The 18,143-nt window shown below is 43.5% G+C and overlaps 1 protein-coding gene across 1 annotated transcript in view; it reads left to right on the top strand.

The window, feature by feature from the left end:
- Positions 1-8,558: 8,558 nt before the first annotated feature.
- Positions 8,559-18,143, top strand: part of ADCY1 (adenylate cyclase 1) — a gene marked incomplete at its 5' end in the record, with an annotated part of 504,540 nt that continues 494,955 nt past the window's right edge. The window contains one exon of the mRNA XM_083378277.1: positions 8,559-9,332. Coding sequence (XP_083234403.1) covers positions 8,559-9,332 — 774 coding nt within the window. The remainder of the gene's footprint in view (positions 9,333-18,143) is intronic.

Raw genomic sequence — 18,143 nt, 5'->3', positions numbered from 1 at the left:
GCAAGAGAGACGCCAGCCGGTGTGTGAGTTCAGCTCTTTATTGGAAGGGGAAGTGAACTGAGGAATGAGGGCTACCTGGCCTCCTTATATACCTGGCCAGGTAAGCTAACAGCCAATGGGGTTGGCCCTAGGTTTCCCGCCGAAACTGTCCAGGCCAACGCCCCCTGATGGCTGTTGCTATGCAGATGCCTGCATACATAACACCCCTCCCCCCTTAGAGAAGACCCACATAACAACAACAACATGCAACTACTATAACTATGAGTATATATATAAAAAAACAGTGGTGTCCTTGTGTGAGGGTCACTTGCACACATAGTCCGACAGGTAGGCTGGTGTCCTGTGTGGACGGGTGGATCGTCTGGGTGTGCTTGGCCCCTGGGCTTGGACCGTGGGTTCCTGAGGCCTTTGTGCAGGGCTGCAAGGAGCCGGCATCAGGAAGTCCTCCTCCTCTGGTCCCTGCCCTGTGACGTCCTCAGCTGGGTTGACTCCTCCTGGGGTGTGGTCCTCCTGTTGTTCGTGTGCGTTGAGTTCAGGGACGTGTGTGACGCGCTCAGGGGCATGTGTGACGTGCTCAGGGACTCTTCCTCTGAGCTGATCGATGTGTCGCCTTATGCGTCTGTCCCCCTCCACCCCTACAATGTATGAAAGGGGTCCTGTTTTCCCGACCACTGTCCCCGGAACCCAAGGATGTCCAGCCCCATAGTTCCTTGCCCAGACCAGGTCCCCCAGGTTGAGGACCCTGTGTGTGGGTGATGATGGCAATGGTGATGGTAGTGATGCTGGTGGTGATGGTGATGATGGTGATGTTGCCCTACCGGTTTCGGCTGCTACCCGGTCTGGGTGTAGGTGGTCCAGCTTGGTGATGAGGCGCCGTCCCCATCGCAGTTCTGCTGGGCTCTTGCCGATAGCCACGCATGGTGTTGTGTGTTGGGCTAGTAAAAATTTGGCCAGTCTGTGGTGCCAGTCCCCGCTGATGATGCGCCGGAGTGCGTCTTTGGTCGTCCTTACCATCCGTTCGGCCTGCCCGTTGGTAGATGGATGGAAAGGCGCAGAGGTGGCGTGCCTAATCCAGTTCGCCTTCAAGAACGCCTGGAAATCAGCAGCAGTAAACTGAGGCCCATTATCAGACACAATTACGTCGGGGAGGCCGTGTGTGGCAAAGAGAGCTCTGAGCACCTGGATTGTCCTCCCCGAGGTCATGTTGGGGACAGGGACTACCTCTAACCACTTGGAGTGACTGTCCACCACTACTAAAAATAGTTGACCCTGGAATGGCCCCGCATAGTCAATGTGAATGCGGGACCATGGCGTGTGTGTGGCCTCCCACCGGTGTACTGGTGCATATGGCACTTCTGGCCTGGATCTCTGGCACGTATAACAGGCCTTGACCCAATCCTCAACCTCCTTGTCCAACCTGCGCCACCAGAGGTAGCTCCTAGCCAGTGCCTTCATCCTGACCACCCCCAGGTGCCCTTTGTGTAAGGAGTCCAATACCCTGGCGCGTAGTGCGGGTGGAATGATGACCCTGCTACCCCAAAGGAGGCACCCTTTGTGTGTGGAGATTTCATCGCGTCTAATGAAATAGGCCTGAAACTCTGGTCCCGGGGATTTCTCCTGCCACCCTGTGCAAACCCATGAGTGCACCCTGCCCATGATGTTGTCTGTGGCTGTGTGGCTGGCAATGTCCTTGGCAAGAACTGGGCACTCGGGTAGTTCCTGCAGGGCTAGGATCTGTGTGGCTGGTGCTGGGTCTGGGTCGTGTGTGTCTAGGGGGAGCCTACTTAGACCGTCTGCGTGGCCCATCTCCTTCCCTGGCTTGTGTACCAGCTTGCAATTGTATGCTGCAAGGAAGATGGACCACCGGAGCATCCTGGGGGACAGAATCTGGGGGGTTTGCCTGTCTGTGGTGAACAGGCCCAGGAGTGGTTTGTGGTCCGTGAAGACAGTGAACTCCCTGCCATATAAGTAATCGTGGAATTTCTTGATTCCTGCCACGATTGCCAGGGCTTCTTTGTCTATTTGGGCGTAGTTTCTTTCTGCTCCAGACAGTGTCCTAGAATAGTATGCTATGGGGACTTGTGCCCCGTTGGGCTCAAGGTGGCTTAGGACAGTGCCCACACCATAAGGGGATGCATCGCAGGCGATACAAATGGGCTTGGACTCGATGAAATGGGTTACTGTGGACTTGTCCGACAGCAATGCCTTCAGGGCCTTGAAGCTCTGATCATGGGTGGCCGTCCAGGCCCATGTTGCCTGTTTGTCTAGCAGCCTTTGGAGCGGTTCAGCGATGGCTGCCTTGTGTGGGAGGAATGTATGGTAGAAATTCAGCAGACCCAGGAATGCCTGAAGCTCTGCTTTGTTCTTGGGTGTGGGTGCTAGTTTGATGGCCCTCACCTTGGATTATGTGGGGTGGATTCCCCTGGCGTCTACTCTGAACCCCAAAAATTCTGTGGAAGGAACGCCTATGCTGCATTTTTCCTTTTTGAGTTTGAGGCCAGCTGTGCGCAGCCTTGCCAGCACTTCCCTAAGCCTCCCTGCCAGTTCCTCTGCTGATGCTCCTGCGATCAGGATGTCATCAAAATAGGGGCAGACTCCTGGAATGCCCTTGAGTGTCTTTTCCATAACCTCCTGGAAAATGCCGGGAGCAACGCAAAGCAGTGCTGGCTCTTCGGCTTTGAAACGGAGATGAACACCGGCCCATAGAGTCGGAAACGACTAGCACGCATGTGCGGGGGAACCTTTACCTTTACCTTTACCTTTACCTTTACAGTAGGAAAAATTGATGTTAAGTAAGTTAAATAATGTTAAAGCTGACACTTTTCATGCTAGGAAGCCAAATTAAGGAAGTTAGAATGGTCCCACACTAGGAAGTTAAAACATAACATGATTTCACATTCAATATCAAACATATAAATGTATATGTATTTTCTGGAAGCTATACCTGTTGTAGCGTGGGCAACCGCGTGGACACAGGAATGGGGTTTCCCAGGGCCCTCCTTCCACCGGTTCTAACACTCCCTGGCCTACTAATTTTTCCAGTTCGCTCTCAATCTTGTGCTTGAGAGCAAATGGAACTCTCCTGGCCTTAATCCTGATGGGGAGGACCTCCGGGTTTAAATTTAATTTAATGGGGGGGGCTTGTATTTGCCCAAGGTTCCATCGAATACGTCTGCAAATTTTTTGCAAACGTATTCAAGGTTCCTGGGTTGAATTGAATTGATTCTCCTTAACCAGATCCCTAATGCCCCAAACCAATTAAGCCCTATTAGACTAGCTCTCCTGCCCTCAGTTACCAGTAGTTCCAATGGGCCTTTAAATCCCTTAAAACAAACTTCTATGGTGGCATTGCCTTTTAATTTAATTGGGGCCCATTGGAAATCTGTTAACTGAATTGGAGTGGGTTTGAGGGGAATCCGGCGGCCGCTCTTTTCTGCAATGGCAAAGTTTCCCAAGAAATTATAGATACAGAAGCCCCCGAATTGATTTCCATCTTGCAGGGAATTCCCTGCAATAGGACCTCAATTCTCACTTTAGGGCCTATCAATTGATTTATGGTAGAGCGGCCCACAGATGCTACCCCCCTTCCCCAGTTATAGGTTAGTGCCTGGGGCCAAAGGAGCTCTGTGCCGCGATGTGTACAGGGTTTGGTACCTGGTGCCCACGCTTCTAAGTCGTGCAGGCTGTCCCGGACCCGGCTTCAGCAGATGGCCTGGATGTGACCCATCTTGCCACAGGCGCGACATTTTGCATTGCGGAACCTGCACGATGCTCTTGAGTGGTTTCCCTCGCAGCTGCAACATTTCTGCTCCGCATCTCTGCGACTATTGTTTGTGTCCTTTGGTGATCTGGTTGTTGTTGTTGTTGACCTCCTTTGTCTTCCTGCGGTGTCTCGGCAGTTATTTCTGCTTAGTGTCCTTTCAAATCTTTGGGTTATTTTGTCTATGTCGGTTTCAAATTCAAGGTCTCCCACTCCGCCGTCCACAAGGTTTTCTTGGTGAATAGAGCCACTCACGCCATTGCTATTACGAAGGGACTCTCATGAGTTGGAGTTCTCATGTGTCATTAAGTCATCCAGGACCTCTTGAAGGTCCCCGGTGGGCTTTGCGATCACTATATTTTGTAATCGTTCATCCCTTAGCCCTAAGACTACTCTGTCCCGGATCCTCTCGTCCAGGTTGGCAAACTTGCATCAGCATGCGGCTTCTCGTACCACTGCTACAAAGTCTGTCAGGGACTCACCCGGTAACTGGTTCCTATGCTCAAATTTCCTTCTCAAAAAGAGCTCGGATCGTCTGGGCATAAAGTGTTGGCTCAGTCTTTTGTTCAATTTGGCGTACGAAACTGAAGCGACAGCGTCAGGATGGCACAGTCCTACAGCTACCTTGTAAACTGCCGGTCCGCTGAGGGACAATAATGCTGCCGCTTTCTTGCAGTCGTCAGTAATGCCGTTGACTAGCAAGAATCCTTCTACTTGCCCCACATGATCTTCCCATTCTTCTGGGTGCCGAGGATCGAATTCTCTCACACTGCCGAGCCTCGACATTCTTCTGCTTTTGTTTGATGGCTTTTAAAATTTCCCATGGTGCGCTGCAGTCTCTCTGCTCTCTGCTCTGTGCGTCAGATGCTGTCCGGCTTTTCCGGAGTACTGACTTACTGCGCTTCACGGTATCCCACCTTCGTCACCACTATTGTAGTGTGGGTGACCGCGTGGACACAGGAATGAGTCAACATAGTATCAGATGCCTTTATTGATTACAAGATGGAACTGAGTCTCCCAACCCCCCGGTGTCCTCTTATAACCTACTGATGCCCATGCAATCTACCAACCTGGTTGCTCTATTTTCCTGCCAGCCAAGTAACACCCAACCCGGTGTTGTATATTTCCCGCCAGACAGGTTAACCAACCAGAATGCCCAGCCAGTGCCACCTGGTGTTAAGGTGGCAGTACTAGCCTGGCATTTCTACCTACACAACAATACCAAAGAAGCATTTGTAATGTTTATGTATGACAATACTCTAAGCCCTAGAATCCAACATAGGATGTATCTGTTTGACATTACTGTACCGTTAAATCACTCAGAATAGAGTTGGAGGGGACCTTGGTGGTCTTCTAGTCCAACCCCCTGCAGAAGACCCTATACCATTTCAGGCAACTGACTGTTCATCCTGATCAAAAAGGTAAAGCTGGTCATTAAGGTGTCACTGAAACACCACCCCTTTTATTGCCCTCAGCATGCAATATCTGGTTTTGATTCCACAGCCACCAGTGCCATAGGCCATGTCCTCCTCTTCTCCAGCCTGGGTCCTCCATCTGGCTGAAACTGATGGACCCCTCACATCCCAGGGCACTCCACTTCTACATTCTCTGAACACCCACAGCTGTTGTTCTTTGCCCCACTAAGTTTAGCAGTCCTGTAGGTCAGTCACTTTGGGCCCCGCTTTGCTAGTGTCCTGATCCTGGCTCACATGCAGCAGGTTTCCAGGCTGAGCTCTGCCAGGGTGGCAGCTGACCAAGCAGCAGGAGACAGCGGGGCTGAGTTTCTTCACCCTTGGGGGAGGGCCTGGTGCCTTGGGGTGGACACACACACAGAGAGACAGACAGCTCTTTCATGGGCAGCCAAAGCTCCAGATGCACATTACTCCCACCTGCTGACTTTCAGTCTGTGCCCATAAAAATCTTTTCAACAGAGTGGAACCTTTGGGCTGGAATATGGGGCTGCCCCAGAGGAGAAGAGGCATGGGCTTAAGGGAAGAAGAGGAGACAGTGGCACTTTGGGGCTATGAAGGTCTCTGTGCCAAAACACTAAGAATAGGCTTGGCTCCAGCCACCTCTTGCCTGCTTAATGAACATGAAAAGACACCTGAAAAGTCTATGAGTTATGCACATACATACATCAGAAAAATTTAAAAACGGCTATTCCTGGAGAATAATAATAAGAAATCTGTGGAAGCCTTATCAGGAAGTAGAACTTAGCTCTTTCCTCATTAACCACTTCTGACTTGAGCTATCTGTTTCAAACCGCTTTATGCCAAATCTTCATCTTCCTAAAGAAAGAGCAACCATGCTTTGAAGATATGTAGAATATAGATAAGCATATGTAATATACACATTTCCATTAACATAATCTGCCTTTCAGGGATAAATTTTGCGATAGATTTTTTTTGAGCAAGCTGATGATACACAGCCACAATTACACTCTTTGTATATGAAGTCTTTGTCCTGCTTTCAGAAACAAGTTTGAATTCCTTGATTCCACAAAATTTGGCATGTTACAAAGATAGGCTGATTTATTTCTTGATTAACTCTGATGAATGTGAAGCTGATCTTGGAAATACTGCAGCTCTGCAGAGCTTCCAGCAGATCAGTTTCACAATTGCAACAACCCCATCTTTTAGCTATTTCAAGGAGAACAGTTGCTTGATGGCTTTTCAGCTCTTCCTCACAGGAACCCTTTGAAGGAGGCTGCACATAACCAACTATTATTTATTTATTAAATGTATACACTTATCCACTTACCAAGCCTATTTAGCAATTGGGAATTCCCAATTGTTTATTTTCATCTTGGCAACTGCAATAAGCACTATCAGTTTGATAAAATGCAGACTGAAATCTTTGATAATGTGGGTCCTTTCATCTAGCTGACAGAGAATGGATTAAAAAAAATCACATACTTACGAACTATTGGCAATTGATAGAAGGAAACAATCTGGCTCTAATTTGTTTAGAACAGAAGATGATTAATTTTGACTATAAAGTTTGTGGAGCTGGGTTGGGAGTACATCAGCATGCTTTTAAAAAATAATACATGGTACCTGCTAATTCTCTTAAACAGACACTTATCAGACTGCTTACAAAGGAGGGCAGGTATAGTAAGGAGGTAGTTAACAGCTACCCAGGCAGCAGCAGCAATCTCTTTACTCAGCAGCTTAGGTGCTTGCCATTTGAAACAGAGCTTGTCTTTGTCCTGTTCTACTGTGTGGCACTAACGAATGCGAGGGAACCCAAAAGCAACCTAACAAAATGGTAACTGCAGATCTTTGCGTATGCGCATACACCCGGATCTCGAAAATCTGAGAACGGCTAGATTGCTGAAAGGCTTATTCTCGTTCTCCTTAAACCTTAAAAAGAAGCCATTCCGGCGTAAAAGTTGCTCCTTTGAGGCACTGTTTTAAAGAATTCATCTCCGTTTCGGAATGTTTAAATGTTATGAATACACTCATCCCTCCTAGTTGGACTGGGAAACTAATGAGATTCGTTTTTCAGGTAAATTTTAAATGGCGATAGGTTCAGTGATCTCAGGCGTCATCCGAGATAACTTTTGTAAAATAAAGTGTTTAAAAACCAGCTCACCCACCCGCGAATATGCTACTAGATTCCTCTCCCCACTTGCCATTTCCCGCTCCCTCGCGTACCGCAGCCCGTTTGTTGCTGATAACTGCATGCACTACCAGATGTCCATTCTAATCTGTTGGCAGGAAGGCGTGACACAAAGTTAAAAAAACAAAAAAACCTTTCACGCGTTTTGATCAGTGAAGGAGAATAAGAGCAGGAATACACATGATGGAGAAATGGAGGAGGGCCAAGAATTATGAGAAAGCTAGGGAGTAGGAGGAGCGGAGAGCATGAAACCTGGACACGATCCTGTTAAGACCTCAAACGAACATTTCTCTCCCCCCCCCCCGCCGCAATTCACTAAGATTGGGCAGATGCGCCTGGTTTCTCAACCAAAACTGTGCGCAGGCGCAGGACGTTTCCTCAGTTAAAATGCTTTTGGACGTAGGAAGGGGATCACCCTGTCTTCCCTTGTTTCGATATTTCCCACCCTCTTTTTCTCTCCCTTGCTCTGGCTCTCTCGCTTTTGGAACCCTCTTAATTTACCCTATATTCGGAAGATCATTTTTTATTGCGTTACTGGTGGGAGGGTTGAGCTCTTATTGCTTGGTCTTATTCCCTAGGAACCAGCATGATTGTGTCTCCCTCCTACCACCGTGTCTTCCAAATTGCCGCCTCTGATCAAACCAGCCTGTGCATCGAGTCTTTTGCCCATCCTCGTCTTTTGTCTCTCAGCCGTTCCTCTTTTTTGCTGGCTTTCCTGTCTTCGGACGAAGCAATTCGGGGATTGTATCCCCTGCAAGCTGCAGCCTAGGAAAGCCGAGTGTGCGAGGCGAGAAGCTATTAGCTATGTAGTGCGACCAGGGAACACCTCACATTGAATTAGAAGCGGCGGCAGCGGCACTCCAAAGCCTAGTGAGAGTGACTTTGCGCCTCAGAAAGTCGCTCTGAGGCCATCTGAAAAGCGGTCCTTTCCGGCGGTTGTTGTTGCGCGCGGCGGCGGCTCGGCAGGTGGGCTGCCTTCAGGGACTGCTCTTTTCTAGGCTGGCTTTCAGTGTCTAGAACCGCTCTTTCTCGCCACCACCCTTACCGCTTTCCCGCGTTCTCAAAAAAAGCAGCCACCGCCCCCTTCCCACCCCTCTTCCCCGGGTTTCTTTCCTAAGCTGAGCAACTGGAGCGACAGTGGCCGAAGCAGCGGAGGAGCTTTCCCTCCGCAGGGTTTATGAATGGCCCTGACATGGAGGAAATGCCGTTTCAGAAAGTCAAGAAGAGCAAAAAGACAAGGAAGAAGAAATGTTGCCGCCGCCGCCGCCGCCGCTGTTGTTGCTGCTGCTCCTTCACACCCGGCCCGCGGTTGGCAGCGCAGCCGCCGCCCCCAGCACCTCCGTCGGCTACAGGCAGTAGTAGCAACGCTTCCGGAGCTGCGGCCGCGGCAGTGAGAACTGTCGGAGTGGGTCCCCCGGTCACCTTCCTGGATGGCGTCGCCTGTGAGGACCATTTCGACTGCAAGGAACTGGAATCGCTCTTCCAGAATTATAATCTGAAGCTGGAGCAGACGTCCACACTCAAAGCTCTGGCTGTACTGATCGCGTTGACGGCCAGCCTGGCGCTGCTGGAGCTGCTTTCGGGCCCCAGGCTGACCATTTCCAAGGGCTCCCATCCGGTACACTGTATCATCTTCCTCTCCCTCTTCATCGTCACCAATGTGAAGTACCTGCAAGTCACACAGCTGCAGCAGATAGTGAAGCTCTGCTTGCTTTTCAGCTTTACCTTCGCCTTCCTCTGCTGCCCTTTCTCAGTGGGAGCCTATGGCATGGAGTCACCCAGCGCCCCCGAGCAGGGTATGTGGCAGCTCATGCTGGTCATCTTCGTCTCCTACTCCCTGTTGCCCGTCCGCACTCTCCTGGCCATCGTCTTTGGTTTGGTAGTGTCCGTCTCACATCTCATAGTCACTGCCACTTCAGTCAGTGCCAAGAGACAACCCCTCTGGAAGACGGTGAGTAGGTCTTCTCCAAACAGTTCCTCACCTGGTTGTGCTTCAGTCTTCAACAGGAGGAAGGGGGAAAATGCTAAGAAATATTCACAGTACAGTGTCTCTTAGGGACTAATAAGGATTAGGACAAAACTAGCAGAATCTGTTTCTTCAAAATTATAAGAGTGTACAATATTTAAAATAAGTTGATTTCTGGTATTCATTTTCAAGATTCTTACAAATGCAAACAGTATTTGCAATCATACTATTATTCTATTATACAAGTAGCAAATTTATTTTTGAAAGATTGACAAATGTTTTGAAAATCTATCGAACCAAAAGGCTTGGAATTGCAACATGATTTGCAGTTTATGATGTGAAGTGTATGTTTTTGGATATTGGAAGCATGTGAAATTTGCTTCTCTTACAAGTTAGAGCATAATATCTATTGAGGATATTTGATAGAAGCAAAGGGTAGTGTTGTATTGGCATGAGGTTCTCTTAAATTACAGATTAATGGTATGAATAACTGATCTAGATGTCTCAATAAGTGTATATGCTATTTGTTTTCTGGAACATAATGGATGTTCGACTGGTACTCTGAAGTATATCTTTCTCTAAATATATGTGTAACCATTATCACATACCTAATTTGGGTATATTTTAAATGAGAAAAGGGGTGTGGATAGGATAGGGTGGATGGATCATTATTTTTTCTTCTGTTCAATTGTGCCTGATTCTCAGAAACTGTATGAGCTGCAGTTTTATGGGCAAGGCTTTGCAGAAGTGGTTTGCCATTGCCTCTTTCTTAGGGCTGAAGTAAAATGATAGGCCCAAGGTCACCCAGTTTTGTACTTAAGAATTAGAATTCATGGTCTCCCAAATTCTAACCTGATGCCTTAACTACTACATCAAACTGACTATATTTTATCTATTATGTGGTCGTAAAATAAGCCAAACAGTAAGTCATAGCATTTGAGGTGATTCTACCTAAAAAAAATAATTTGATTAGTATTAAACAACCTTCCAGAATGTTTTGAGACTATTATGAAATACAGGAGAGTATAACTTTGCATTTTGTGATCAACTCTACTTCAGTATACCTAGAGGTCATCCAGCTGTCTTTGTACCTAAGGCAGCCTAGAATTCATGATCTCCCAGTTTCTAGCCAGATGCCTTATAACCCAAGGGATAAAGGAAAGTTTGAATTAGGCTATCTGTGGTTTGATGGTGAGGAATTAATAATGATGTAAATTATTTTTTATGAAAACATTAGAAGGGCAAACCATTTTATTACTATTGAATATTTGAAAGGAATTGTGCATGTGTGTGTATTGTGTATGTGTGCACACACACACACACACATACATGCATATACATACATACATACATCCCATCCCATTTCCTAATATTTTCTTCCCCCTTTTGTTCCTTATCCCAATCAGAAAATCTTTCCACCTGCCTGAGATCTTTCTATTGGATCCATCTTATTGGCAGCAGATTTTTCTTTCACTATCTATGTATAATATTCTGTTTAGCTTCTTAAGAGGTTTCCTTTCCTGAATTATTTGTACAAAAAGCTGCTTTGCACCATCTTTAGAAATGTGATATTGCTATTTCTCCTCCCACTGCCTCACAAAAAGCTATTTATAGTCCTTCAGGGCTTCCTCAGGTGCCTACAGATTTATTCACTTGTACTGGGAATAAAGGAAAATAATAGGGATGGTTTACACACAAGTTTGTTGGACCAGCATGTCAACAAGGCTAGTTTCCATATATAATTCTGTTTTGAATCTAAGTTGAAAGAGCTTAAAGAAAGATGGGGATCTATTTATTGTTAGATTTGACAGGGCAGATTTTTTTTTAAGAGAGAATAGCTATTTGGTTTAGAAGAATCTATTTTGATCAGAGTATAATACAAAAGGAAACAACCTTCTATTGTGCTTTCTGAGATTGTTTTCCTTGACTGAATAGATTGTCGTGACATACAAACATAAACACCCTCTGCCACAAGCATTAACACAACCCACAAGCTTAGGAGAGAGAGAGAGAGAGAGAGAAAGAGAGAATTATGATTTGACCAGATAATCTGGTAGTCTATTTTAAGTGCATGATTTAAAGATTCAATGAAGGGAATATATGTGGGTAATTGAAATTTAAATATAGTTAAGAACTTTCAAATAAATCACTAGTTTTCAAAGCAATTGTACTATAAAATGTAACAAGAAACACTTAAACATTTCATTTCAAAAGCAAATGAAGTCTGATAGCACCTAATGTCTTTGAAAAACAGATGGAGCAAAGTTTTTCTTTGTTTGAATATAATAAAAAGATAACTATTTCTCTTTCCAGTGTTTCCAGCTAGTATTATTTTGTTAAATAACCAATTAACAATGTTTTGCCTTGTTTCATCCACTTATTTAGGAAGTAAATACATCTCTCTTATAATAGACCAACATTTTTGATTTAATCATATTTATTCAGAAGAAATTCCACAGAGAAATGGGACTCACTTCTTAGTAATAAGATTTAAGATTCTTCCAAATCTAAGTCAATATAGCATTGGTTGTGCCATTTTATTTTACATTTAACACATCACTGCTAAAATATTTGCATGGGTGAATCCTTTTGCTGGATTTTCAGCCCAGTAGATGTTTTTGTATGTTTCTTTTATAATCAGTCTCAGTTGGAAACACTGGAAAGAGAAATAGTTATGGAAACTCTAAGCTAAGGTAGCCGTAGGGCCAAACTTAGACCTCTTTTTGTCTAGAGGCACTGAATAATTTGGACCCAGTGGATCTAAAACCTGAGGCAAAATCATCTTTAGTTGGCACCTTCCAGTGAAATCACCATCATCAGGACATTTCTTGTAGCATTTTCTTTAGGTGGAATTGGTTCACAAAAACAGGTTCACATAACGCCCTCACTCCTTTCCTCCAGTACTATTTCTGTCTCTGTTTCAACATAATTTTTGGTTGGTGGCTATGTGGTTATATCCTGATTTCAATAGGATTTAGTTAACCTAATTGGATGCAGAATTTCCATATAAGAATGATTTCCATTCAAATATACATGGAAATAACCAGGCTTAAATCAATTTAGTTTGCTCATGGCAAATGTATTTTACAAAAAGCTTCAAAACTCTTAACTGAGGTTAATGTTTTATATATATATTGTTTAGCTCCTTCAGAAACAGAATCTTCATTTTTATTCATTTATTCACCTATCTATCTATCTATCTATCTATCTATCTATCTATCTATCTATCATCTATCTATCTATCTATCTATCTATCTATCTATCTATCTATCTATCATCTATCTATCTATCTATCTATCTATCTATCTATCTATTAAATTTATATTCTGCTTGTCTTGTGGTGCAGTTGCTGCTTGTCCTCATCCTGGGATGTTAAATTGTTTTTGATAATATTAGGTAGCTTAGCTTTAACCAGCTGAAGGAGACAATGCTTTGACATATATGACATATATGTGGCCAACATGACTATATGTTGAGGCACATGAAATGCTGTTATTTATTATTTAATGTTATTTAATTGTCAGGTGTTTTCATGGAAGTTAAGAACTAAAGTGGAAGAACTGTTTAAATAAAACAGCAATTTGTGTATGTTTTTTTCCCTTTTACTTTTTGCATATGGGAGTGGATATTTGAAAGGAACATTTAATTACCAAATATGGCATCTCAATTTGCATCCCTGATGCAGTTGAATTCATCCCTTATATATGTTACCAGTGCATTAATAGTGTCTCAAGGATTTTAAGGGCTCCCTGACAAATCATCTCTATGAGACCCTTAATTCATGAGATTCATGTTTGATCTATTGAGGATTCTGTGCAGAGATGAAGTTGATTTTCTTACAGCCAGTATTCCAGTAAGTACCACATGCGAAGCCTGTTTAAAATGATTATCTATTTATTTATGTTGCATCTGAAAATGGAACAGAATAGAATAGAGCTGGAAGGGACCTTCTAGTCCATTCCCCTGCTCAAGCAGGAGAACCTATACCATCTCAGACATGTGGCTGTCCAGTCTCTTCTTAAAACCCTCCAGTGATGGAGTGCCCACAATTTCTGAAGACAAGCTGTTCCACTGGTTAATTGTCCTCACTTTTAGGAAGTTTTTCCTTAACTCCAGGTTGCTGCTTGTCCTGCCTTCTGGTGCTTTGGAGGATAATTTGCCCCCTTTTCTTTGTGGCAGCCCCTCAGATAGTGGAAAACTGCCTATGTTACCCCTATTTCTTATTTTCTTTAGATTAGCCAAACCCAAGTTCTACAGCCGTTCTTCATATGTTTTGGTCTCCAGGCCTTTAATCATCTTACTTGCTATTCTTAGTCTTACTAAGGCAGTGATGGTGAACCTATGGCACACATGCCAGAGGCGGCACTCAGAGCCCTCTCTGTGGGCACAGCTGCCGCCACCACTAGCAGCTTGCACAAGTCCATTAGGCTACCGCCAGTGCCCAGAGCAGCAGCCCTTCCCAGCACAAAGGAAGCAAAGCAGCCGGCTGGCAAGTTCAAGTACAAGTAGAGCATGCCCCTATGCGCTCAGCTGCCCCTGCCTCACCTTGCTTTGCCCCACAGCAATGGCACCCCCACCCTACCCTCTGCCTCACCCTGCAAGATGAGCCTCCTGCCCACCACCCCACCCACCAGAGACCCCCTGTATGTCCCCCAATCCTGCCCAGCCCCCACAGGTAACCCCACCCACCAAATTTGCCATGACCACATCAGCCATGCCCACCCAGTGGGCCATGCCACCCACCCACCCTGAGGGCACCACAATGCTGATGCTGCCCTGGCACTTTGCTATAAATAAGTGGGTTTTGGGTTGCGGTTTGGGCACTCGGTCTCTAAAAGGTTCGCCATCACTGTACTAGGGTTTTATAAAGTGGTACCAATACTTCATGTGATTTTTATTCTATGCCTCTATTTATACAACCAAGGATTGTACTAGTTTTTTGGCTGCTGCCACACACTGCTGGCTCATGTTTAAGTGATCATCCACTAGTAGTAGTTTGTGGTCTACTTTGTCAAATGCCTTGCAGAAGTCTAAGTATACAATGTCCAGAGCATTTTGCTGGTCTACTAATTAAATCACTTTGTCAAAGAAAGAAGTAAGATTTGTTTGGCATGATCTATTCTTAACAAACCCATGGTCGCTTTTAGTTATCCCTTTGTTTCTAGATGTTCACAGATCTATTTTTTTATTATATTTTCCAGGATATTCTCAGGTATTGATGTCAGACTGATTGATCTGTATTTTCCTGGGTCTGTTTTTTCCTCTCTTTTTTTGAAGATGGGAACCACTTCAGCTGTTTTCCATTCCTCAATATTTCCCTAGTATTCCAGGATTTTTGAAAGATATGGTACAATGGTTCTGAGATAACATCTGCCAGTTTCTTCAGAACTCTGGGATGTAATCCATCAGATCCCTGTGATTTATATTCATCAAGATCAGATAGGTGTTCTCTAACCATTTTCTTGCTTATTGTAGTTTTAATTTCTAGTCTGTCTAGTTATGTTTTTGACAGGTTGGGCTAGTTTCTTTTTGCATGAAGAATGAGCCTTTACTTTCTTGACTTCATCTTTGCAGATTCGGGCTATCTGCTGATATTCTGCCTTAGTTATATGTCCCTCTTTCCATTTTTTGTACTTATACTTTTTGTCTTTCAGTTTATCAGAGAGATCTTTGTGCAACCATGCTGGTTTCTTCTTGGATTTCTTGTTTTTCTTTTTCAGGGATATTGTGTTGGACTGGGCTTTTATGATTATGTTTTTCACAGTTTCCCCACACTTCTTGAGTTGTTTTTCCTTTTAGGATTTTTGTCCATGGAATTTTTCTTCGACTCTCTCTGAGTTTGTTAAAATCAGCTAGATGTTTATGAAGATTCTCAGTCATCCAGGTCATAGTTATCCCAAAGATGCTTTGTCACGAGGCAACTGGACTTTCTTGTTTTTCTTTGAAGACATTTTTGTTCTCATCCAAGAAACTTCTTCAGCTCTGACTGGATGGTGGGGAATTGAAAGATTTATACTCCTTGCAGACAGCTGGTCATTTGCAATCTTTTATCAAGTCATTAGTGCTACCTAGAGGGTTATCTGTGTCTTCAGGGTCACCTGAGTAGTGCACATGTGTTTTAGTTTCTGTTTCTGAGAATCCAAGATAGAATAAAGAAAAATTATTTTTATTGTTTTATCATAGAAAATAAAATACAAAACAGTAAAACATACAAACAAAATGAAACAAAACAAAAGTATACATTCAACCCTAACACCAACAAAAAATTTAAAAAGAAAAAAAGAGAGTGTGCAAAAAAAGAGAAAAAAGTGGTCAATTAAATTTATCATTAACATGTAGGGCTGGGTAATGAAAGAAAAGAAAAAGCATCAACAGGTTGAGCTAAAGATTATACTATACTAATCTTCAAATCCATCTGTTACCCATCTGTTATTATACTTAGCCAAGATTCAATCCATAGTTTGGTTCTCAGCTGCAGCAGCCTTTCCAGAAGGCTTCTGACTGCGAAATGCAGGCTGGAGCAGAATGAAGCTTCCCTTCGGCCACAGAAGTGGGCTGGCTGGGTGGGACTGCTGGTGCCGGAGGTGAGTGGAAAAGATACCTCCCCCCAAAATAAGACCTGGTGCCTCTTTTGGAGGAAAAAAAATAAATAAGGCCAGGTCTTATGTTGGGGGGAACACGGTATCAGAGTTAAAACAAACTAAAGATATTAAAAATATACAGATTAGAATGGATGAGACAGACACAAGGTTAGACCTTCTCAACCAAAATTTACTATTTTTTATTTGAAACAGAAGGAAGTTTTTCTGTGCCTTAGGAATTCTGGAACAAATTCCCAACTTAATTGATATAATTGAAACAGAAATGACTAGATGGTTTAATGATGAGGAAGTAGACTTCTCTAAAGAAATAAACAATATTTTCCCCACAACAATAACAGTGTTATATGCATTGGACTTGGAGAGACTGACTGGTCCAAAGTCACTCAGTTGGCTTTCATGTCTAAGGCAGGACTAGAACTCACAATCTCCTGGTTCATACTCTTGCATTTTAAGTTGTTCTCTTTTGGATTTTAGGCTAATTTTGACTTATGTTTGAACACACTGTTCTATTTTCTTCTAAATAATTCCTGATAATTGAACCATGAAGCTCTCTTTAGGAACTACAGGTTCTGAGTATTAAGAAGTAAGAAAAATAAAACTTGTTAAACACTTAACTCAAAATATGTTACAAATATAAATTCCTATCCTTTATATTGGTTTCCATTACAGAATATACAATTATACAGCAACATAGCATATAGTGTCTGCAGTATGCCTGGCCCAAGATTACAAATTAATTGCTTATAGTTTGCAGTGATTTATAGCAAATGTAATAGACTTTGTATTTCTTGACTGAACTAAATACAAGGCTCCATCTTAGGCCCAGTACTCTTCAATGTCTTCATTTATGACTTAGATGAGAGAATAGACGGGGAACTCATCAAATTTGCAGATGACACTAAACTGGCAGGAATAGCCAACACCCCAAAAGACAAGCTCAAGATCCAAAAAGATCTTGACAAACTTGAACAATGGGCCCTATCCAACAAAATGAGTTTTAATGTGGAGAAAAGCAAAGTTTTACATTTAGGCAGGAAAAAATCAAAGCTTTATGTAAAGAGTAGGTAAGACCTGGCTCAAAAACAGCAACTGTGAGAGGGATCTTGGAGTCCTAGTGGATGATCACTTGACTATGAGCCAGCAGTGTGCAACAGCTGTCAAAAATGCTAATACAATCCTGGGTTGTATAAACAGAGGCATAGAATCAAGATCCATAAAATCTTTCAAATATCTTAATATTTGCATTTTTGTATGTAAATTGATTCATGTTGGGGGATTGGAATGGAGTGACTTTACCAGCTTTAGAAAGATCATTGTCTAAAGGGTTTAAACCCTCCCAGGGTAAACTACGAAAGATTTTCTTCGACATGATGGATAACTTACTATTAATAGCATTAATAGACTCATGGAGATATAAAAATGGCTCAGCTAGAGAATATACTTTTTTTCCCAGAAAGACATAAACCCTTTTCAAGCATTGACATGATTTGGATTTCTAAAATCTTTCCAAGTAAAATTTAAAAAGTTGTTATTTTACCTAAATCCTTCTGTGATCATACCCAGTGTTTTTGATACTTAGAGGAAATAGGTTGAATTATAAAGTAAAGGTAAAGGTAAAGACTAGCACATGCGTGCTAGTCATTTCCAACTCTAGGGGCCGGTGCTCATCTCCATTTCAAAGTCGAAGAGCCAGCGCTTTTCCGAGGACGTCTCCGTGGTCATGTGGCCGGCATGACTAGATGCCAAAGGCGCACAGAATGCTGTTACCTTTCCACCATAGTGGTCCCTATTTTTCTACTTGCATTTTTACGTGCTTTCGAACTGCTAGATTGGCAGAAGCTGGGACGAGTAACAGGCGCTCACTCTGTTATGCGGCACTCGGGATTTGACCCGCCAATGTGCTGACCATCTGATTGACAAGCTCAGCGTCCTAACCCACTGAGCCACTGCATCCCTAGGTTGAATTATAGATGGAGACTAAATGAAGTTATTTTGTAAAAGTAGGTGATTGTGAAATATTGTAAAAGACTTTTTAACTTTTATGGTGGGCATGTGATAAGACAAAAAACATTGAAGTAGGATTCATATATTAATGGAGAAAATCCTTAAAGTGAATATAAAGATTAAACTAGAAACTTTCCTTTTGGGCCTAATGGAAAGAGAACTGGGGAAAAAACCTGGAACTCTGATTTTA

Source organism: Vipera ursinii, assembly GCF_947247035.1.
Source record: "Vipera ursinii genome assembly, chromosome: Z".
Taxonomy (NCBI): Eukaryota; Metazoa; Chordata; class Lepidosauria; order Squamata; family Viperidae; genus Vipera; species Vipera ursinii.
This window is presented reverse-complemented; position numbering and strand designations above follow the sequence as displayed.